The 25,547-nt window shown below is 35.2% G+C and overlaps 1 protein-coding gene across 1 annotated transcript in view; it reads left to right on the forward strand.

The window, feature by feature from the left end:
• The window catches only part of LOC126827725 (Na(+)/H(+) exchanger protein 7), a 30,980-nt gene extending 10,006 nt beyond the window's left edge, over positions 1–20,974 (forward strand). The window contains exons 2-16 of the mRNA XM_056102473.1: positions 183–431; positions 1,260–1,305; positions 2,457–2,498; positions 3,607–3,678; positions 4,813–4,894; positions 5,698–5,725; positions 6,882–6,994; positions 8,052–8,127; positions 9,211–9,281; positions 12,569–12,680; positions 13,667–13,748; positions 14,165–14,260; positions 14,971–15,092; positions 15,611–15,768; positions 20,960–20,974. Of these exons, the coding sequence (XP_055958448.1) occupies positions 194–431; positions 1,260–1,305; positions 2,457–2,498; positions 3,607–3,678; positions 4,813–4,894; positions 5,698–5,725; positions 6,882–6,994; positions 8,052–8,127; positions 9,211–9,281; positions 12,569–12,680; positions 13,667–13,748; positions 14,165–14,260; positions 14,971–15,092; positions 15,611–15,768; positions 20,960–20,974 (1,353 nt within the window). The 5' untranslated portion in view covers positions 183–193. The remainder of the gene's footprint in view (positions 1–182; positions 432–1,259; positions 1,306–2,456; positions 2,499–3,606; positions 3,679–4,812; positions 4,895–5,697; positions 5,726–6,881; positions 6,995–8,051; positions 8,128–9,210; positions 9,282–12,568; positions 12,681–13,666; positions 13,749–14,164; positions 14,261–14,970; positions 15,093–15,610; positions 15,769–20,959) is intronic.
• The last annotated feature ends 4,573 nt before the right edge of the window (positions 20,975–25,547 follow it).

Raw genomic sequence — 25,547 nt, forward strand, 5'->3', positions numbered from 1 at the left:
AACAACCAGTACGGTGGTTGAAATTATTGCACACGTCTTGCCAAACCTTCAAAGGCTAATATCTTCGCTCGCAATAGAGTAATTTGAATGAAATTTCCAAATTATTCATTTTACATTATCTGTTATTAATAATAACAAGATTGCTTAAAAGTTTTATTTTGTGTTTGTTTTTTTTATTACAGTTTTTGTCATCATGGTGGAACGGATTTGGTTTTGGCTTTTGCTAGTTGCTGTTTGCATACCTTTCATTAAGTGTTCAGAAGGTCACCATGATAACGTCTCTAATTCTGATGCCAATTCCAGTAGTCATGGCAACACATCTTCTCATCAAGGTGGTCATGGAATCCATATTGTTGTCTGGAACATACATGCCGTAAAAGAACCATTAATTTTCACTGTTGTTGTCTTGCTGGCATTTTTTAGCAAGCTAGGTAGGTTAAATCACATTAATCTGACCTTCTATATTGTCTGGTATGACATGGTGTATGCATAGGGGCATATATATACGGATATATATACGGATACAGATACACAAGTTATAGATACAGTAGATAAAATTCGTTTTACATGTAGATGTGCTACAGGGTGGTTGGATGGTTAGTGTGTGCGCATTGTATCATAAGGTCTATCACTGAATCAGTTGGCGTGGTTTCGATTCCCCGCTTGTACGTGACAAGAAAGGGGGACGCCTGTCCAACCTCGTGGGTTTTTTTTCCGGGTCCTCCAGTTTCCTTCCACTGCTGAAGACCCCTACGCGCAAGCGAATTATTGAAATAAAATTGAACCATGTGTTAGTCCCGAAATGACCTAGTTTGTGTCGAATGGACATTAAACTAAACACCATTTCTCTCCCACTCTCTTATATGTGCTACATTCAATGTCCTAATTGGGGCATTTACAGATGGGTTGAACATGAGCAGAGGATGGAATCCAGACAATGGCTTTTACATACATGGTTTATCGAGAGAAAATAGAATGAAACTCTGAAACATCAATTTTGATATAAATTACAACTATTTATTATATAATTATAAATCTCAATAATAACAATAATAATAATAAAAACTTTATTTAATGAGGCAACGTATTTAGTTTGCAAAAAAACAAAAAAACTAATCTTCCATAGGTCCCTCCTAAGCAATGAAAGAATATCATCAGTCTTTTTACATGAACACCCAGTTACCATATGACACAATGAATACCAATTGTCCAAACAATTTAATATTATCTTTTGTCTTATAGCCATTTTTTTATTGCAGTTTTTCATCATGCTAATTACCTGTCATCCATTGTGCCTGAATCTTGGTAAGAACAGTTTTATTTATATTTTGTCTTTATTGAATAATTATTACATGATATCCTGGTTCTGCACCAAAAATATGAATCTCTAAAACAACAGTTGGCAATCTACAACCCCCGGGCCAAATTTGTGGTGCGAGGCCTTGTTATCCGGCCGATTAGACCACCAGAAAATTTACGAGTAATTTTATCACTAAATGAAATAAAAGAATCAAAATTGTTGGGCCCAAAATCTAAACAGGCATTACTCTTTGTAGGATCAATAATCTTTGTAGGTCTATTTATAGCTTGCAGTGTCACTCAATGACGTAGATGCCTAGTTGCCTAATTGGCATCACTTGACTTGGGCCTACTTTCATTTTACGTTATTGTTTGATTTGTTAACATGTTTTGATTTTTATCTGAATAATAACTGGAGCTGAATAAAAAGCGCAGTAAAAGTGCTTTGTTCCGTATTACTTTATTCATAAAACAGCATTTCATAATCCTTGTTTGGTCCTCGCTTTGTTCCAGACTTTGGTGTTTTGTCCTTCCCCTAGAAAGTTTGCCTGCCACTGCTCTAAAGAATAAAATTCTATTATTTCTTACCAGTCAGAATTACATGTAGTATTATTCACATGTTACTCAATGATCTGACTGACATTCTGCCTACCTAACAATATTGTCTTGGGTCATTTCTATTGAAATAAATCTTCTGTTCACTTTCTATCTGGTCAAAGTTGAAATGTACATGTTTACCCCGATAGGGCACTGTCGCACTGTATGACTAGAATAACAAATAACAAATATTACACAATTTAGGAAGGTCTATCATTTAGTCAACTGGCGTGGTTTCGAATCTCCAGTTGTATGTGACAAGGAGTAGGGTCGCCTGTCCAACCGGGGGGTTTTCATAGGTTTCCTCACACTGCTACAGTAAATACACCTACGCGCAAGCGAATTACTGAAATAAAATTGAACCATATGATAGTCTTGAAATGACCTAGTTTGTGTCAAGTGGACTTTAAACCCCATCTCTCTCTCTCTCTGTCCCTCTCTCTCTACTTGTGAAATCTGAGACTGTCCTTTTGTGTTCAATACACATATAAATCAGCTGTCTCCAATATGAATTAATTTCTTAGGTTACAGTAATTCTGAAATATTTTATTTATTTTTAGTATGCTGATAGTGGTTGGTACTATTTTAGGAGCAATATTCCAGTGAGTTTAACCGAGTCTCTGTGGCTCATTTCTATAAAATACTAACTTGGATAATTTTCTGACATTTTATTAGATATTCTATGTTCCCAATATCACGATTCATGCTATGATTGAAATTGTGGTTTTAATGGTGGAGTAATCATTGTGATCCTATCAGGTTTTATAATATATTGTGGTCAGTCGTATTGAAACGTATCCGAACGTATCTTCACGTACCAGATCGTGCACTCAATAGAGACAATCTTATCTTGATGCATCGCACGACAGTGGGAACCTAACTTAAAGATACATTATGGGAAATTTTTACAGAGAATTGGCCATTCTTGCTATAACAGTTCAAAATTAGATGATGAAAGAAGAATATTTTGAAAATTCCAGTCAAATTACTTTATTCTGAACATAGTTATCATCGTTGTAATATTTGACTAGAAATGGTAGTAAAATGTGCCTATACCGTAACTGATCGTTTGATTGACAGGCGTTAACTCCACCTACATATCTCGATTATCAAGTAAAGTTTTCAATGGCATGCGGAAATGCTCTACAGCGGCCTCGCTAAGTAGACTCTATCATTTAGCCTCGATCTAACTGACGTATTCTCATCAGGATGCGCCATATTTGAATTAATTGATAGTGAAATCCTATTTAAATCCGAGCTGTAGCCGAGCCATCCGTGGGTCTACAGAGTTGATTTTGGGCTTGTTGTTTAAATAAAGATCTTATTTATAATTTCTATAACATCTGAAGCCTAAATTAAGACTTGCAATAATCAGATTTTGCTCTTGCATAATGTATGTTTAAAGAATTAATATTTCAAAAGTAGTGATAATATGGTATAAAAGAGCTAAAGGGTCTGTAACGGGGATTTTTGGGATCATGCATAACTCATCAGATGAACCCCATTTAAATCAAAGAGGCTTAGCTCCTCTAAACTCTAATATGTAAATTTTTGATCAGTCCCTTTGATGTCAGTCAGTCTGGAATGTAACTATGACAACCAAAAAACCCCACAGGATCCAGAAACTGTCGACTGCAGTATTCTGATTGCTTCGCAGTGTTGAGTAGAGATCGTGCACAATATGAGAGTTTGTACAACTTTTTATTTCAGTTTCACTGGAGCTTCAGCTGATCTTCCTCCATTTTTTGAGCCACATCAGTTCTTTATGTTTTTACTACCTCCGTAAGTTTTATTTCTCTTTATTTATGTGTTTATAAACTATGACTTGTTTATATATGCCACAATCTGATTAAAATACAGATCTATATTTCGTTTCGTTTTTTATACTTTCGATCACCTACACCACAGTTCCGGGCAAAAAAGGTCAAACACACGATTCGACAGACCATTTGATTGGCTGACCCCTCATTTCAAGCAGAACACAAGTTAAATAACATGTCTTCCAGATCCAAGTGTAGTAAAGACATGTAAAACAAAATTTTGATCTTTCTACCTACAGATCCGAGTGGTTTACTGATTCTTTTTCAATTTCATCGTGACAAGGAGTAGGGTCGCCTGACCAACCTTGTGCGTTTTCTCCAGGTCCTCCGGTTTCCTCCCACTGCTAATTGAACCATATGTTAGTCCCGAAATGACCTGTAATTATCAGTGGGTAAATGGGAACTAAATCAGGCCTACACAGTCATAATCTGGTTCTATCTCTGTCTCTCTCTGTGTCTCTCTCAATTTCACAGGATTGTTTATTGGGTCCTAATTCAAATTTGGATTGCATATCACAGAGTTATTCCCCCCAAACCTGTATTTATGCTCAAATTTATGAAATCTTGTGAAAGTGACTCAAAGCCTGACAGAATTTTTTTAAAACTCGATGGGATTGTTTAAATTTTGAAAATGAAATGAAATGGGGTTTAACATCCTACTGTTCTGCTCCGACTGGGCTAATGAAGATGGGCATACGCCTTACAGTGTGCTGTGAGGGAAATTTAGCCCAGACAGGCAACCTATGGCCTACTCTTATATCGAATTAAAATTGCCAAGAGATCTTTTACGTACATGCCAATGTATACACGGGACCTTGGTGTTTTGTCCCATCCGAACGACTAGACATCTGTCCTTGTCAGGCCCTCCGTCCTGCACCACTGACAAGGGGAAACCACGTCGGAAAATCCCAGTGAACTTTCTCGGCCACTCGATGGATCGAACACGCGACCTCCAGACTAGCGGGCCAGCGCCATATCTACTTGTCCACTGTGGCTCCTGTTCAAAATTTTGAACAATATTAGGGGGTCTAATTAGGCCTTCATCTATGTTTTTTGTTAGTTGTGCTTTCACATTGTGTCAAAAAATATTTTTCAGAATCATCCTTGAATCAGCTTTCAGTTTACATGACAGAACATTTGCTGAAAATCTAGGAAGTGTTTTATTGTTTGCTGTTGTTGTAAGTGATTTGTACATCTCTTAGACATGTTCCCGTTAGCAAGGGGTAACCATTAGGGTTAAAGACATGTTCCTGTTAGCAAGTGGTGACCATTAGAGATACATGCCCCTGTTAGCAAGTTGTGACCGTTAAGAGTTACATGCCCCTGTTAGCAAGTGGTGACCATTAGGGTTACATGCTCCTGTTAGCAAGTGGTGACCATTAGAGTTACATGCCCCTGTTAGCAAGTGGTGACCATTAGGATTAAAGACATGCGCCTGTCAGTAAGGGTTGACCATTAGGGTTAAAGACCTGCTCCTTCAAACATAATTTAACAAAACTTATTGTTACCAGAATGTTTGAAAATGACTAGGAAAATAAAATTAGTGACACAAATTGCATAAGCCCACAATAAATTTGACAAGTATGTACACTGCACTTGTTAGTTGTCCTTTTCGTTCAATATTTAGATTGTTTATCCTCTACCAGACTGGTTGGAGCTTAACCGTGCAATAGCTAGACATGTTCAATGTTATTGCACTTTTGCTGGTTTACACTAGTTTTAGTAGAAATCATATAGAGAAGTGGGGTGGGTTTTCTGTGCAATAACAACGTGCATGTTGGGCAGGTGTCAGTGTTACAAGTCATTTATAGCATGCTTCATTCATTAACAGGTTGAACACCTCAGCCTATGACCACTATGGTTTAACCTGTGAACGCATGATAACCATGCTATAAATATAACATAACGCTACATTTTATTCATATGATAATTACTCATATTCAAGGAATCCATGAATAATTCACTTCTGTTATTATTTCAGGGTACCATCTTAGCTTGTTTTATGTTAGGTAGGTAAAGTTACTTCATATCAGACAGGTATAAAAATATAGTCTCGGTCACCCAGAACCTCCTAGTCTTCAACGTATGGAGGGTATTTGTCCGTTGTCAATACTTGACGAAGAGTTTCATTGCCCGTGCGTAACCAGGAGTTTTGTCTTTTATGTGGTTGATTATCCAGTATCTTTGGCCAAGTCAAGTAAGAGTTATGCCCCTTCCCACAATAAATCCCATAATATTTGCATTAATATAAACAAACATGAATCGTGATGACGAATTAGGATTTATTAAAAAAAAATACCCATAGATACGGCCCATGAAAAGAGAAATTTTGGAAGAGGTTGATTACTGGAGAACATAAATGAGTTTTTTTTACAGGAGAACATAAATGAACAGGCCTTGCCACTTGACTATTCAAAAATCACCAGCAAAGCAAAAAGAGTCTTGCTTCTAGCATACTTATTTTAACAAACTCCTCAACATTTCAATATACGGCCAACCGTTAACACACCCTAGTTTTTATAGAAGGATATGCGCATGAAATATTTCATTGGGGTGTAGTTCAATATCCATTGAAACATGAGTCTTAAAGACAACAACATCATATAGTTCTCAGATGTTCTAGAAAATGTTTTATGAGAGGTTAATTCAGGAGATCGTAAATATTTGTTAGCTCATGATCAAACTCCCCGAAAGAGCTGTCTGTCACTGTAAACCGATTATCATTTAATCTTTTGTATCTAGCACTAATTTCTTTCACATTCGTTTAATATCAAATCTTTGTTTAAAAATTCGTAAAAATCATCTAATTTGTACTTGTGTCCAATTTAAAGCTGACTGATTAATTTTGATAATGAGTGTTCAATGTCCTGACCACTGTGCAAAAAGTAATCATTATACATCAATAATCAATTGGGTTGGTTTTTTTTTAGCATTGATCGAAAAATTAAACGCTTGTAAATTGGATACTTATTAATTGGACACTTATTATCAAAATTGAATGGTTAGCTTTAAACTGGACACAAGTACAAATTAGATGATTTTTACGATAATTTTTAAACAAAGATTTAACATTAAACGAATGTTAAAGAAATTGATGCCAAATACAATATATGGTATCAGATGTTTTTGAAAATGTTAATTTATAATTTTATGATTTATTATTAGGTGGTACGTTATATGGTTTAGCTCAATGTGGTGCTATGGGTAGTATACAGGAAATAACATTTGTACAGATGTTGGTCTTTACTTCGTTAATAGTAGCTGTTGATCCTGTTGCTGTATGTTACTTTTGCTTTTATTATTCTTCTGCTAGTTGTGCAGGTAGCGAAGGGGGGGGGGGAGGTAGCACGTGCTCTCTGTATCATAAGGTCCGTCATTGGGTCAGTATTTATTGTTGATGTATAATGTCGTCATCTACATCCTGTGCCCGGATACATTTTCTTCTGATATTTCTACGGGGCAAAGTGGTTTACTGACTCTTTCAATTTCACAGGGGGGGGGGGGGGGATGGCCGAATGGCTAGCGTGTGCGCGTTGTATCACAATGTCTGTCATTGAGTCAACTGGTGTGGTTTCGATTCCCCGGTTGTACATGACAAAGTGTCAAGGAGTAGGGTCACCTGTCCAACCTCATGGGTTTCCTCTGGGTCCTCCAGTTTCCTCCCACTGCTAAAGACCCCTACGTGCAAGCGAATTATTGAAAGAAAATTGAACCATGTGTTAGTCCCCAAACGACCTAGTTTGTGTTGAGTGGATGTTAAACCCCATTTTTCTCTCTCTGGACTCTTAACTTAAATCTCCCGTCATTGGCTGAGAAGTACTGACTAAATTTGAAGACAGGTCTAGAAAGTGCCTTAGCAATTGGATAGGACAAAAACTTGGTTTAACCATGTACACATTGATGCACATTCATGATGGGATTTCAAATTTGTTTTTTTTGTCAGACATTTTTACAGAAAATAAAGGGACATAACTCTTATCGCTTTACAATATCTGGACATTGCTAGATTACTTCACAATTCCTGAACTTATAGCTACTTTATCTGCAGACAGATGAACAGTGGCATCCAATCAGAGATTGTGAGATAGCGATTGCCACGGAAACCTTGACATAAACAAACCTAGAATTTTGCAACTTGGTTACCACAGGTAGATACAAGCTAGGCATGTATCCAATCGAAATTAGTGCCGAAATATGCAGGGTATTACGTGAAGGCCTTGATAAGATGTACGTAGTTAAAGCTACAGCTTTTTGTTGATCTTTGAATTAATATGAAAACTGTCACTAGGCTATTACTAGTCGTTTGTGCAGTGATTCTGATTTTCTTTGTTGCAGGTTTTGGCTGTTTTTCAAGAAATTGGTGTAAATCATGTTTTGTATTTTCTAGTATTTGGAGAATCATTATTAAATGGTGAGATAAAGATACTTCATCTATATATATATTTGTGACTGTCGTTTGTCTGTCTGTCTGTTCTGTGTTGATGGCTACACTAGGGCTGTCATGAGGCTGGAATTTAGTTTATAGGGGTAGCTTGGACTGGGGAGTAATATAGGCTAAATGGCTTGGCCTGCCTGCCAGTTTCAGAGTTACGGGCACAACCTAGGCAGCACCGGGTTATCCACTAGTATAAAATATAGTGAATAACAATAACTAAGTAATGAATGATCAGAGACAAGCAACTAATTACCTTGAAGGACACCTGATCCATGAATTAACTTGAGATTTGATGTATTCTTTGAATGGCATTTAATAATTCGTACTTAGTCAAAAAAAACCCACTTATTTATGGATAACAGTTACTAGGGTTTATTTCAATACCACCTTTCAACAAGATTTCACAAGTCGTTATCAAGCATATAACACAAAATGGAGATTTGATGATTGGGCTGTCATCACTCCATGGCATTAAGAAAGTCAAGCTTATTTATGCCAAAAATGAATTAGATTTACCAGAGCTATTGCTAATATTCCTACCTTATAGAAATCATCAGATTTAATACTTGTGAGCAAATTTCAGAAATTGGTATATATATGTATGTAAACTGTCTGGTCCATTTGTTTCAAAAGAATCTCAATACTTTACCTAATAATATCAATCTGAATAAAACACAGATCCTATTTCGTTTCAATTTTTATAGTTCAAAATTTTGTTTTACTAGTCTTCACAACACTAGGATCTGGAAGAGTTGTTGTATAACACATGTTCTGCATGATGAGAGGGATTAGCCAATGAAACAGTCTGTTACGGCAAGTTCTTGGCGTGCTCTGCCCGGAACTGTGGGTAAAGCCCTAGAAACGCCAACGCTGATTGATTAATCAATGTCTGACCTCATAGGGTCAAAAACCGCTCGTACGACCCCTGACGCAAACTTCCAGTACAACTGGTCAGATCTTCATATAGTGTAGGCCATCAAAAGTATAAAAAAACCGAACCGAACTATAGATCTGTATTTTAATCCGATTGATCTAATGATTAAATATGTATTTTATCAGATGGAGTAACTGTTGTATTATATCATGTCATGCAGGCGTATAATTTAATGGATGAGATAACAGCAGAACAGGTATGGATCTTCTATATATATATATATATATATATATATCTTGCTTATTTTCTGATTAAATGACACTCGTTCTTTGATGTTGGTTTAGGTATAGCTGTTTTGTGTTCCTGTGTGTTTATGTGAACTGCAATCTTTATGAATTCTTTTCAAATTGACAGGAATTTTTCATTGGGTCCTAATTTATGAAATCTTATGAAAGCAATACAGAACAGAATTTTTATACACATCATCAAGCCTGGAAATAAGGCACCTGTCACAGACAATGTCAGGCACAGATTCAGGCTTTATCTGGTGCCTGTTATTTTGTCCAGCTCTGACTTGTCTTTTCTATTGATATTATTAATACATGTCTGGAACTAAGTTGAAAATGTCCGGTACTATTTCATTAGTGCATGACATTTTGTCAGGTAAATCTAAAACCGTTATTTCCAGGCTTCATTTAAAGTAGCTAAGTCTGTAACTCAGTATCATCCAAAGTGTTCGACATTGAAAACACAAATTATTTGTCAATTTAAATCAACATAATGCGTTTCAGCGCCATTTGTAACAAGGGACTCGAAGAACGAGGCTAGACATATTCCACAAGTCATGCCAAACGGTGACTGCATATTCTTATCTGGAGAGCATACACAATAAATACTATCGATGTAGACTGGAATAACCAGATGCTAGAAATTGCCATTTCATTGAGACTTCTGGCGTATTTCGCCAAACATACCTGATCAGAAATTGCAGTAAAAACAGTAACGATGGAATGTAAATCAGTTATACACATTCATAAGAAACACTTCACGTGTAATGAAGCGCTTTATAAATCGAACAATAATAATAATTATTATATGCGTTACGACCCATTTGAGTCAATTTCTGGGTCCCAAATATTAGCGATTTAGCTCCTTTAATGTGAATGTATATTAGGGCTCACACTGGCTTTCAATTTTTTCCACCAAAATGGATAATAATTTTTATATATAAAAAAAATATTTTATCTGCCAAAATTGTGTGACTCGTTTTTACGTTTACGAACCATGGTGATAATATAATTTGAAATAATAATATCCAATTTGTCATGCTTGTATATTTTACATGTCATATTAAGCCACAGTAAACAGAATTCAACTATTAAAATATTTAATTCTCTTCAAAGACAATTGTCGACCATTTTGATCATTTCCCTTTATTTTTTAAGATGAATCGATAATTAGCTTGGATAAATTATTAAGAGTAAATAACAATCTGGTTAAAACAAAGATCCTATTTCGTTTCGTTTTTATAGTTCAAAATTTCGTTTTACTTGTCTTTACTACACTTGGGTCTGAAAGAGTTGTTATTTAACTCATGTTCTGAATGGTGTCCGAGATAAGCCAATGAAACGGTCTGTTACTGCGAGCTTTAGGTGTATTTTTCACGGAACTGTGGGTAATCCACTAGTAACATCAATGCTGATTGGTTAATCAAATGTCTGACGTCATAGGGTCATAAGTCGGTCTTTTGACCCCTGACATGATCTATCGCAATAACTTGTCAGATCTTCATGTAGTGTAGGCCATCGAAAGTATAAAAAAACGAAACGAAATATAGATCTGTATTGTAATCAGATTGGAGTAAATAATAACTTGAAATCGGCTTTATCATTGGTATCATTGGTAATTATCAATCAATTAATCATTAATCGAAGACAACTGATTAGTATTACTCATTGACACGATCCGGATTATTAGCTTGCCGCCACATGATTTTGTTTGACACTCAACATAATGGTCAATCTAGGATAACTTGCAATTAGATTTTTAACATATTGCCAAATTTATCACCAAAATCAAATTTTAATCACCCCTTTCATTTTTTTTATCACAAATTGTGACTTTGCCGACCAACAGCGTGAGCCTAAATGTATATTGTTGATGATGCCCCCTGCGTCTGTCAGTCATTTTAGAGTTATCTCCCCATTTGTATGAAAGCTTGTGAACTCCGTGAGCATATGTAAGAATCCTAATGAATTTCAAAATTCTCAAATGATAAATTTTTAATGCATTTCTCCAAGATACTTTTCCGTTTACATTTTTGCTTTTGAAGCATAGGTTGGATTTCAAAATAACGGCGACAGACAACGAACACTGTCACGGTAACATGCATAGTGTGTAGAACCTATCTATATGAAATTCATTATTTCTGTTATCTGCTATCATATTATCTGTTTCAATAAAATTAGAGAAAACAGATTGGTGTTGATCTTTTTTTAACCATGATTCCAAATTTAATCCATACAATAATTCCATTTTAATCCATACAGAAATCAAAGTGCCGCAGGTCCCAAAACATGTGCCAATCCGCATGTTATATAACGAGAATAAATATAAATCGTAAATTAAATAACACTACCCATTGCGCCGTATTCTGCAGACTACGGCGGTAATCGAAATAGCCGACAAATATTCCTATTGTTGAATGCCATCTATTATTGTTTAAAAACATTTCCCGATTCGAGAATATTAGTAAATAATTAATTAATAATTTATAAGCGACGATACTCACTAACAATACTCGCCAGAAATTTATATAGTTAACGATTTCACGCTCTACTGGCGTCGGATCCAGTTACTGACGCACATCAAAGATAACTGGCGGTTTCACTCTGATAGTGACGTAGACCTCAAATAGTGACGGTTTCTTAATTAGTCACGCTTTTGTCAATTTCTCCCGCACGCGCCTGACTAGTGATATGATCGGCTTAACTCACGTTTGTTTAATTACTCACGTTATTTTTACATACTGACGCAAGTAAGGAATACTAACCAATTGACATAAATACTCACCTTATGATTATTACTGACCATTTAGAGGAATACTGACGTACGGTAAACTTACTGACGGGTTTAAGCGACTACTGACAACACGTATATTTCTCACGAATTTCCATGAATAGTAACCACAATGAACCCTTTCTACTTCATACATAGATATTCTAACACATAGGCCAGTTAATCAATACTTAGAGATAGGTTCTACACATTATGCACCCAGCAGTGTGTCTTCCCTAGTATTCCGCCATAGCTGTCCCACAGTGCAACCGTAAAGTTATTAAAAAGATGTACAACGCATAACTGTATAAAGCAATACCCACAGTACAACTTTGCTGCTGGTGTGTGTAATAGGATGCCTGAAAAGTGTCTGTGTGTCCTCTAATGTTAAACAAAGCTTTTGAACAAATTCTCCCAGCTTTTAATAGTCTGACTACTGAGTGGTTATTTTTGAAAACGATTGCTTTATCAATTGTTTTATTAAAGATCATACTTGGTGTGCTCAAGTTTTTTGTGGTGTGTTTTGGTGGATTGGCTTTGGGTGTGATCTTTGGTCTTTTATCAGCTGTCCTTACCAGATTTTCTTTGCAGGTCAAAGGTTAGATATTTGAATGAATTAGTCCATCTCCATGAATCTATTTTAATAAAACTTTAAGCTTTCCTAATATTAACTGTACTAATAAAGGGCGGGAAAGAAGACAAAATTCCCCATAAACAACCCCCCCCCCCCTCCACTTTAAAGATGGTTAAAACATAGCTTGCCATACAGAAGTTTATTTTTTGACTTTGGTCAAATTTAAAGAGAGATGGATGCTTAAAGATACATTATGTAAGATTTAGATAAAGAATTAGCCATTCTTGCTGTAATAGTTTGAAAGTAGATGATGTAAAATGAATAATTTGAAAATTATTCTATTGCAAGCGAAGATATTAGCCTTTGAAGGTTTGACAGACGTGTGCAATAATTTCAACCACCGTACTGGTTGATCGAAGCTAAATCTCTGTCCTCCATATTTGATTAAATCAAAGTATCGCTGAACCATTCTAATCTATTTAATATCGGAGAAATGTGATGCCATCGAGAGTTGATTAAGGCCTGGATCAGTTAATTAATGTCTAATTAATACTTTAGAATACATTTCAGGCCTAAATAAAGACCTGCAATAGGTCGATTTAGCTCTTGCATAATGTATGTTTAATTTATCATCGTTTGATCATAAATTTTTCACTTATACAATAAGTAGGGGGGGGGGGGCGGTTGGATGGCGAATGGTTAGCATGTGTGCCTTATATCACAAGGTCTGTCATTGAGTCAACTGGCGTGGTTTCGATTCCCCGGTTGTACTTGACAAGGATTAGGGTCGCCTGTCCAACCTTATAGGTTTTCTCCGGGTCCTCTTTTGAAAGGTTTAGATTTTTTGAGACATTTACTCGGCCATCTCTAAAAGGTTTAAGGTATTATTATGTTTTGGCCACAGGCCCAAAACACGCTTTTTTAAAAAATGTTATAACTTGACTTTAATTTGATTTTTTCTGAGTCGACTCATTTACATAGTAGCTTAGATTCATATACTTGTATTTCAGTTGTCCAACCAATTATTATATATGGAATGGCTTACATGGGTTTTATGATGGCAGAACTCTTTGAGTTTTCAGGAATTATAAGGTCAGTCTTGAATTTATGTGAAAGGAAATGGGGTGTAACATCCTGATTTTATGAAATGGTTGAGTAGTCAGTATCAATAATATGTATGAAATCAGTGTGTATCAGTTCGTGCACTAGATCTTTAAATACAGATTTAAACATGAAGTGTCAGAATATGCAATTCAAATCTAGCTTTGTTTGTTTTATTTTAGGAAAACATCAAGAATTATTATTTTTTCTAGTATAATTGGAATATATTTTATATATTTTGTATTTTTCTAGTATAATAGGAATATATTTTATATAATTCATATGTTTTGTATTTTTCTAGTATAATTGGAATATATTTTATATATTTTTCTAGTATAATTGGAATATATTTTATATATTTTTCTAGTATAATTGGAATATATTTTATATATTTTGTATTTTTCTAGTATAATTGGATGTGGTTTGGTTCAAGTTCAATACGCCTTCCATAATATCAGCGATAAATCACGAATAACAATTAAATATTTTACTAAAGTTATCAGGTACTATTCAAATATATTTCATCATTACCTCAGGATTTTAACGATATGTGAGCTGCTCGCTCAAAACCAGGCTCTTGATCATTTTATAAAAATAGAACTGACAGCATATTTGAATAGTCCACAGTCTAAGCTTTTCAAAAATGCAATTGTTTTTAAATTTGTCGTATCATCTGGAGTTGAGTTCGGCTCACTCACAGCAACAAAAAGGCATACAGTTTATGCTTTTGTGCATGTAGTACAAAATGAAGTTGTGCGACAGACGCTTGGTTTCGTGTGAGTGGGTGACATATGTAGTATTTAACTCTTAAGTGACCTAGAGGTTTGACGTCATAACGTCATAAAAACCATGTGATGATGGTAATCAGTGATTAGGAGAACATGTGTAGGCCTAGACAATATCACTGCTTTATTAAGGACTGTCAAAATGTAAAACAAGAAGTGAACAGCCGAGTGAAAATCGTCTGTTTGTAAGGAGAACAACTCTCATTACACTAGGAACGTTGCATGCGGCTAATCGGTTTTGTGAGTTTTGCGTTACAGACTGTTTCATCCCCTAATACTAGAACGCAGGTTATATAACAACTCTTCCAGATAGTAGTGTAGTAAAGACAAGTAAAACGAAATTTTGAACTATAAAAACGAAACGAAATAGTATCTGTGTTTTAATAAGTTTGATATTTAACTACATGTATAATAATCTTGTTTTGCAGTTCTTTGAGTGAAATTATTATATTTCTGTTCTTGGGCTTGGCGTTTGTACGACAGTCTCTAGAATGGCATACAGGTTTTATTCTGTGGACGGTTCTATTATGTCTGGTTTTTAGATTTATCAGTAAGTTTTCAACTTTATACTTACGCGATATGGATCGAAATTGTAAATTACCCAGGGGGTTGGATGGCCGAATGGTTAGCGTGCGCGTTCTGTATCATAAAGTCTGTCATTGAGTTGACTGGCGTGGTTTCGAATCCCCGGTTGTACGTGACAAGGAGTAGGGTCGCCTGTCCAACCTCGTGGGTTTTCTCTGGGTCCTCGGTTTCCTCCCACTGCTAAAGACCCCTATGCGCAAGCGAATTATAGAAATATAATTAAACCATATGTTAGTCCCGAAATGACCTTGTAAATTACCTTGTCAGTTTTGCTCATAGTTTTCGTCATAGGTCACAGGATGTAAAAAGGGCTAGCTCTAATCCTAACCCTGGACCTAGCCCCAATGCTTACCCCAACCCTAACCTATGATCTCGCCAACAATTACGTGTCCTAACATTATTTACATCTCAGCGACCTTGACAAAACTTGAGCTGGCCTTATCATTTAGCACTAACCATTTTTAAATTGTGTTGTATTTTCAGTAACTTTTGGAATGTCATTTTTTATCAACAAATTTGATACGTATCGCGTCAGAAAGATAGGATTAGATGAACAGTTTATGATAGTAAGTCTTTTCTACACCCTTATTTGGGGGGTCACGGTGGCTAAGTGTGTAAGATGCTGGCTCGCTAGCCTGGAGGTCGGGTGTTCGATCCCTGCAAAGGCCGAGAAAGTTCACCAAGATTTTTCGGCATGGTAAGCCAATGTCAGTGATGCAGGACGGAGGGCCTGACAAGGACAGCTGTCTAGTCATTCGGATGAGACGAAAAACCGAGGTCCCGTGTACACATAAGATGGCATCCAGAGTTGATTAAGGTCTTTTCATGTTAATAAATGTCTAATTAATAGTTTATATAACATTTCAGGCCCTAAAGAAAGACCTGCAATGGTCATATTTAGCTCTTGCATAATGCATGTTTGAAATCTCCATTTTTTATTTTTAGGCTTATGGTGGATTACGAGGAGCTGTCTGTTTCTCTCTTGTGGCTCTCCTCAATCCCAAGGACATTCCCATGAAAAATTTATTTGAGACGGCAACGTTAGCTGTTATTGTGTTCACAGGCTTTGTACAGGTAGGCATGTTATTGACAGGGCCCTGTTTCACGAAATTTTAACTAAAGATAAAATCCAAATTTTAGTAGATACTTCAATTTTGATTGGCTAACCACTAAAATCAATCTAATATTATCCAATCAAATTACTAAAATTTGGATTTTATCTTAGTTAAAATTTCGTGAAACAGGCCCCAGGTTTTTTACAGGTAGGCATGTTATTGACAGGCTTTGACCAGGTAGGCATGTTATTGACAGAGAAATTCCTTCAAGTAGAATTTGGGTAATCGACCATTAAACTTTAATCTATCCAAACACTGGATATTTCTTGTGTTGTCGCCCCTGTCCTCCGGACGTCCGGACGTTCACAATTTGTTTGTGGATACTCTACAGGTCACAATTCTCATCCGATGTTGAGGAAACTTGAAATATAGGTTTATCTCCAAAAGTTCTTGGTTCCTTTCGATATTGGCATGTATCGGATCAAAACTTCATGGATTATAGCCCCTGATTGTACGAAAAATCACGTTTTTAGCTTGTGGACACTCTTAGAGCTCAAAATTTTTATCTGATTTTTATGAAACTTAAAATATATGTTTATATCCAAACGATCTCAGTTCCTTACGATATACGTGCATATCGGACCGTAACTTCCTGGATTATGGCCCCTGATTGTACAAAAAAATCACATTTTTCTTTAGCTTGTTCTCTGTCTTTCTCTCGCAAATTGTGGGCATATCTTGTCTGGCAACCACTGGTTGATGAATGAAATATTTCACTAGCCAATTCAGAAATATTGTTCCGTCTGTCAAACATCTACATAGTTGAGTTTTTGGTTGATCATCCTACATTAGAGTAAACACAGTTAATTTATTTTACGTAATAAGGGGGGGGGCTGAATTGCTGAATGGTTAGCATTTGCGCGTTATATCACAAGTTCTGTCATTGAGTTAACTGGCGTAGTTTCGATTCCCCAGTTGTAAGTGACAAGGAGTAGGGTCGCCTGTTCAACCTTGTGGGATTTCTCTGGGTCCACCGCCCCCCCCTACCCCAAATACCCCTATGCGCAAGCGAATTATGGAAATAAAATTGAACCTTGTTAGTCCCGAAACAGGAATTTGTTTTGGCGGGACAACACTGTTGTAGCTTGTATTAGTTGTGTTAAGATTCTGTTCTTTTTTTTTTAAAGGGAATCTCAATCAAACCTCTGGTGAATTTACTACAGATTCGATTGGCGCCACAGAAGAATATAAGCATGTATCAAGAACTCAATCAACATGTAAGATCAATGTTATTCATAATATAATTAGTGGTTACATTGTACTGTAACTCAGGTATCATTTAATCTTGTGTATCTAGCACTAATTTTTTCACATTTGTTTAATATCAAATCTTTGTTTAAAAATTCGTAAAAAATCGTTTAAAATTACCATAAATCATCTAATTTGTACTTGTGTCCAGTTTAAAGCTGCAACCATTCAATTTTGATAAAGAGTGTCCAATTTACAAGTGTTTAAAATTTCTCAATTTTTCAATATTTGTAGATAACAGATCATGTAATGGCAGGTATTGAAGATGTTATTGGATTTCATGGCAAATACTACTTAAAGGTAATGATGATTTATTGTTCCCCACCTCCATCCGTCGTCGTCCGTCCATCCGTCCGTTTAAACTTGACATGGATGAATATTTTGACTGAGTTTAATGATTAACATTTACCACTAAAGCTAAGCAGAGCTAAGCAGTTTCATTGGTCGATGCTTTGAGACAAGATAACTTTGATTCTAACTGATGGAGAGTGATAAAACTTAGTGTACTTCGAAACATTGGCTGAGTTTGATCGTGAACATTTTCTGCTTAGATAATCAGTATGATTACTCAATACTCTTGAAAAAGATAAATGTGCAATTAATCAATATGTGTCATCTATTTATTTTGGGATTTCGGTGGGGGGACATCTGCCTTACTGTTGATGATGGGTTAGTTGTATTTTACGTCCGCTTCCACCGAGGTGATATCGCAGCCTTACTGTTGGCTTGCTTTTATTTATATTTGGTATGAAGTCTTAAAGCTGTAGTCAGGGATTACGGTGGTTAAGATGCAGGCTCGCTAGCCTGGAGGTTGGGTGTTCGATCTCAGCATTGGCCGAGAAAGTTCAACAAGATTTTCCTGCGTGGTTCCCCCTTGTCAGTTGTGATGGAGGCCTTGACAAGTATAGCTGTCTAGTCATTCGGATGGGACAAAAAACCGAGGTGTGAGGGATTAGTCATTGAAACCATTTGTTACGACTTCTTGGCGTGCTGTGCACGAAATTGTGGGTAAACCACTAGAAATGTCAACGCTGATTGATTAATCAATGTCTGACGTCATAGGGTCAAAAGCCATTTTTACGACCTCTGACATGACCTTCCACTACAACTAGTCAGATCTTCATGTAGTGTAGGCCATCGAAAGTATAAAAAACAAAACGAAATATAGATCTGTATTTGAATCAGATTGCCGAATTGCGAGAGGAGTTGAAATAAAATAAATGCTAAACTATCTGGTCGAAAGAAAGAATTGATAGAGCTGTGAGTCATTTTGACATTTTATTTCCAATCTTTCGGATCAGTAATTGGCATCTTTATAAAGGTGGTATTATTTGTTATTTTCCAGGAAAAGATTGAACATATTGACGATAAATACCTCAAGAGATATTTTGTACAGAAACCCATGAAAAAATCTGATTCTTCCATGATAAATTTCTACGAAAAAATAATGTTAAAGTATGTAGACATCTTTGTTTATTTATAAATATTTCTGTTCTTCTAAAAAAAGGAATAAATATCATACTGTCTGGGACATAAGCTCTTTGAAGGTCTTTGTTAGTTGGTGCATCATAAGGTTTGTCATTGAGTCAACAGGCGTGGTTTCGATTCCCCGGTTGTTAGTGACAAGGGGTAGCGTCGCCTGTCCAACCTTATGGGTTTTCTTCGGTTTCCTCCCACTTCTAAAGACCCCTACGCGCAAGCGAATTATTGAAATAAAATTGAACCACATGATCTAGTTTGTGTCGAGTGGATGGTAAACCCCATTTCTCTCTCTCTCTCTCTCTGTGTCTTTCTCTCCTAAACTTAGTCCCACATGGTCGCACCATATTTCCTTCCTAGTTGTACTTGGTATTATTGTTACCTGTTACATGAGTCTCCATGGTAATCAGCCATTTCATCATCCCAACCATTACATCATCATCCCATCAGCATGTTGTTTAGGTACAGAATGAACGAGTCTTAATCTTAATTGAATGTATTCCTGTTTGATTAAACATCATCTAACTTGGCCATATTACATGGTTGACGAAAATCCAAGAATTAGCTGGGGGGGTTGGATGGCTGAATGGTTAGCACGTGTGCGCTGCGCTGTATCATACGGTCTGTCATTGAGTCAACTGGCGGGGTTTCGATTCCCCGGTTGTACGTGACAATGGGTAGGGTCACCGGTCCAACCTCATGGGTTTTCTCCGGGTCCTCCGGTTTCCTCCCACTGCTAAAGACCCCTACGCGCAAGCAAATTATTGTGTTAGTCCCGAAATGACCTAGTTTGTGTCGAGTGGACGTTAAACCCCATTTCTCTCTCTCTCTCTCCAAGAATTAGCCCAACAAAACCTAACAGAGCATGTGTTTTATACTAGTTATGATTTTAAATATATATTTATACAACTATTATAACGGATATATGTTTAACAGGTGATCTTAGATTTAACAAAGAAATGCCAAATCAAATTCCAAATTGTGCCTATTTACATTATCTGACAATTTCAGATAAATTGGGGAGGGGGGATCGTCTAGTGGTATAACATGTGCACTGGTATTGAAATCACAAGGATTGTCATTGAGTCAAGAGACGTGGTTTCGATTCCCTGCTTGAACCTGACAAGGAGTAGGGCACCTGTCCAACCTTGTGGATTTTCGATATAAGAGTAGGCCGTAGTGCCTCTGCCCGGACAAAATTTCCCCCATAGCACACTGCCCAGTCAGAGCAGAACAGTAGAAAGCTAAACCCCATTTCATTTCATTTTATTTTATTTCATCTCTCATATTTCATTTTTTCCATTTTTGTTAACCTCTGTTTGTTTTCATTTGTTTACAGAGAGCATATCAAATATTTAAATTTATGTGGAGCGAAATCTGTGCCACTTGTCACAATGTAAGATATAAATAGTAACGTGTAATATATAGAGTATGCGCGCGTGTGTGTGTGTGTGCGTGTGGATACATGTTAATGCTCAAACCGGTACAAAATTTTAAAAATGTACAAAAACTTTATGATCAATTATCAGTATACAGTATAGGAGTTCTAAAAAAAATAGTTTTACTTGTAATAATCGAGTTTAAACCAATCTAATTCAGTTTGTGTTTTCTGACATATACACTTTATGGTCATTTAACTTTCTTGTACAAAATTTAACCAGATACAATCAATTTTTTTATATTACAATATTTTTAACTCTATTACAAATTGATCTTTTGGGTAATCTTGCTCTACATATACATGTAGTGTTACTGTAATCTGGGTATTATTTAATCTTGTGGATCTAGCACTAATTTCTTTCATATTCATTATCAAATCTTTGTTTAAAAATTGGTAAAAATCGTTTACAATCACCCAGAATCATCTAATTTGTACTTGTGTCTAGTTTAAAGCTGACCATTCAATTTTGATAATAAGTGTTTAAAGCATTCAATTTCTCGATCACCGTTAAAATTGATTATTGATGTATAATGATTAATTTTTTAACAGTGGTCAGGAAATTAAATACTCATAAATTCGACACTCATTATCAAAATTAATCAGTCAGCGTTAAACTGGACACAAGTACAAATTAGATGAATTTGAGTGATTTTAAATGATTTCTACAAATTTTTAAACAAAGATTTGATATTAAATGAATGTAAAAGAAATTAGTGGTAGATACACAAGATTAAATGATACCTGGGTTACAGTTATATACCTATAGTGTATTGATACATGGTTTGAGTATTATAGTATGTAGTGTACGATAGTGTTTACTAACCAGATAGTGTTTACTAACCATAGCAGAAGGAGCTTTGTATATATTCACATCTTCACTGTCTCAATCTGATTATAACACAGCTCCTATTTCGTTTCATTTTTTATAATTCAAAAATTTGTTTTACTTGTCTTTACTACACTAGAATCGGGAAGAGTTGTTATATAATCCGCAATCTGGATGGTGTGAGAGATTATAAATTAGCCAATGAAACAGTCTGTTACGGCAAGTTTTTGGCGTGAGGTGCACGGAACTGTGGGTAAACCACTAGAAACGTCAACGCTGATTGATTAATCAATGTCTGGCATCATAAGGTCAAAAGCCACTCATATGATCTCTGACACGACCTTCCAGTACAAGTTGTCAGGTCTTCATGTAGTGTAGGTCATCGAAAGTATAAAAAAAACGAAATATAGATCTGTATTTTAATCAGATTTTCACTGTATGTGCACTTCGATATGTGAATTGTAGTGATGTACTCATGTAGTGTTCACTAACTAATATGTGAATTGTAGTGATGTATTCATGTATTCACTAACTAATGTGGCAGTAGCTTGTTGTCTATATTCACATCTTCGCTTGTTTCACTGTACATAACACTTTAATTATGAATTGTAGTTATGCAGTGTTCACTAATTAATACTAAAGTAGCTTGTCGTTACTAATCTTCACTGTCTATTTAAAAGTACATCAATGTATAAATTGTTAAAAAGGTTATAAAGGAACTAAAACACTTTGATTCACGTCAAAACAACGTGTTATTTTGGGGTAATTAAATTGGATATTTCAGTCAGTTATTGGGCAACTTCCTATACCATTAAATTTTTGTATTGATAGATTGAGCAGTTTGTTAATTATAAAGGTATTATTCAAGAACTAAATCTTCCTATTACAGGTCTTTCATTAGGCCTTAAATTTTAAATGTTATATAGATTATTAATTAGACATTTATTAACTTGACAAGTAATGGTAATTAACTTTTCTGCTTTGACAATTGGAAATAGTAAGTCCTAAAATTAAACAAATCCTATTTGAGATTATATGGAAAGGGAGAGCTTGTAACACTATAACCTGGCTATCATTTAATCTTGTGTATTTAGCACTAATTTCATTCACATTCATTCAGTATCAAATCTTTGTTTAAAAATTCATAAAAATTGTTTAAAATCACCAAAAATCGTCTGATTTGTACTTGTGTCCAGTTTAAATTTGACCATTGAATTTTGATAATGAGTGTTCAATTTACATGTGTTTAATTTCTTGATCACTGTTAAAAAATAAACAACCCAATTGATTATTGATGTAAAATGATTAATTTTTTAACAGTGATCGAGAAATTAATCACTTGTAAATTGGACACTTGAGCTCATTATCAAAATTAATTTGTTTTATTAAACTAGACACAAGTACAAATTAGATGATTTTTGGTGATTTTAAACGATTTTTGTGAATCTTTAAACAAAGATTTGATATTGAATAAATGTGAAAGAAATTAGTGCTAGATACACAAGATTAAATGAATCCCAGGTTACAGTATAATCTCATCATTGTCTATCACAGACTACCTGATTATTTTGATCATAAATTCTAGAATAACCATACCTATAGCTTACTGCTGGAGTTTTTTCATCAGAAGAAAAATAAGATGACATCCTATCAGATTTCCGATATTTTTATTGCAGGTGTTTAAGCATGAAACAATGTATTGTATTTGCTTGGCTTGGCTTACACTATTAGTATAAGGCTTGTCAATGACTGTATCACATGATGCTTACACTATTAGTATAAGGCTTGTCAATGACTGTATCACATGATGCTCACACCATTAGTACAAGGCTTGTCAATGACAGTATCACATGATGCTTACACCATTAGTACAAGGCTTGTCAATGACTGTATCACATGATGCTTACACCATTAGTACAAGGCTTGTCAATGACAGTATCACATGATGCTTACACCATTAGTACAAGGCTTGTCAATGACTGTATCACATGATGCTTACACCATTAGTACAAGGCTTGTCAATGACTGTATCACATGATGCTTACACCATTAGTACAAGGCTTGTCAATGACTGTATCACATGCACACATTGATGGCGAATTGACGTCATTTATGATTGATGGGTGTGAGCTTTGAAGACCTATAACAAAATGCTTGTCGACAGTTTTAAGAGATTTGTTTAATTGTTATATTAGTAGCTATTCTCTTGTGTTCAATATTTTCCGACTAATGACACATTGTCTAGCTGTTGTATTTTTAAATGTTTGTATATAAACATGTCGTATTGTTAGTAGATTTTATTATGTAGATTTCTTTTAGTGAGAAATTTGACAGTTTCTCACATTCACAATTTAACAGTTACTTATGATACACTGTAGCCTGGGTATCATTTAATCTTGTTGTGTCACTGTAATCCAAGTATCATTTAATCTTGTGTATTTAGCTCTAATTTCTTTTACATTTGTTTAATATCAAATCTTTGTTCAAAAATCATTTAAGATAACTAAAAGTCCTCTAATTTGTACTTTTGTCCAGTTTGGAGCTGACCATTTAATTTTGATTATGAGTGTCCAATTTACAAGCGTTTAATTTCTCGATCACTGTTCAAATATAAACAACCTAATTGATTATTGATGTATAATGATTAATTATTGAAAAATGGTCAGGAAATTAAATACTTGTAAATTGGACACACATTATTAAAATTAATCAGTCAGCTTTAAACTGGACACAAGTACAAATTAGATGATTTTGGGTGATTTCAAATGATTTTTGTGAATTTTTAAATAAAGATTTGTTATTTAAACGAATGTGAAAGAATTTAGGGCTATGTACGCAAGATTAAATGATACCTGGGTTACAGTGATGCATGTTCACAATTGACAGTTTACACAGTAGTATAGTTCGCTGCAAAATCAACTATTTGTGTAAAAATAATGGATGCTTTTACTTTAAATTTGATTTGATAAGGCCATTTTTGTTCTAGTTGCCGGAGGCCTCAATAAAACAAACCGAGCTGTCGACCAATCAAAGGAAAATACATTGTAGTACTTTAAGTGTTTTCTTTGGTGTGATCTTTAATATTTTTTTTTGAGAATATGTTCATAGTAATGATGCAAAATTTTGCAGATGAAGAATTTTTTTCTGAACGTCAGCATGACTGCAAAATCGTTGGTTGTCACGAATCTTGATTCTAGATTCTATCCCGATTCAGATTCCATTTTCTATTTGACTCCTGCAGATTTTCAAACCCTGATCTTGATAAAAGAATCTTTGAATCTGCTTGCTGGTGTGTCGAAAAGATTTTCCACACACCACCAAGCAGATTCATGGATTCATGTATCTGAATTATACCATAAAATTTGAAATAACCCTGGAAATAAACAAAATGAATACTGAATCTGGAAACAATTTGAATTCACTGCAACCTAACTCAATGTTAAAACTAAAAATAGGTAACAGTAAAATTATTGAGAATGTTTATATTAATACAGATGATTAATTATTTTCTGAGAAAATGTTTATTTTAATTAAAACAAATGGTAACTATCTACATAGCAACTGACTTCCCCAATCTGATTAAAACACAGATCCTATTTCCTTTCGTTTTTTATAGTTCAAAATTTCGTTTTACTTGTCGTTACTACATTAGGATCTGGAAGAGTTGTTATATATAACCCACGTTCTTGATGATGTGAGGGGTTAGCTAATGAAACGGTCTGTTACAGCGAGTTTTTGTATTACCAGCGTTCTTGTTGAAGTGAGGGATTGGCCAATGAAACATCAACGCTGATTGGTTTATCAAATGTTTGACGTCATAGGGTCAAAAGCCGCTCATTTGACCCCTGACACGACCTTCTACTACAACTGGTCAGATCTTCATGTAGTGTAGGCCATCGAAAGTATAAAAAACGAAACGAAATATAGATCTGTATTTTAATCAGATTGTATGTACATGTACCTATTACAGAATTAAATTTAACGAATTTTATTTATTTTTTTTTTAGTCCGAAGATCGATACTCAGTTATATCTGAATCAAGATGAATTCAGTAGCGATAGTGACAGTGATTCAGATCAAGATAAAACATCTTTGAAACGTATAAGTCGTCAACTTTCTACACACGGAGATGACGGTAAATATGGTCAATATAATATTGATAGGAGACGCGGGGAGTATTTACGGAGGAAATGGCGGTTATATGCGCGATTTCTGTCAGTCAATCGAAATCCCATAGGTTAGTCAATAGGCATGTGACATGGACCGTAATTCAACCCCAATATCCCATTGGTTGATTTTCAAATTTTACTG

The sequence above is a fragment of the Patella vulgata genome, chromosome 1 (genome assembly GCF_932274485.2).
Source record: "Patella vulgata chromosome 1, xgPatVulg1.2, whole genome shotgun sequence".
NCBI lineage: Eukaryota > Metazoa > Mollusca > Gastropoda > Patellidae > Patella > Patella vulgata.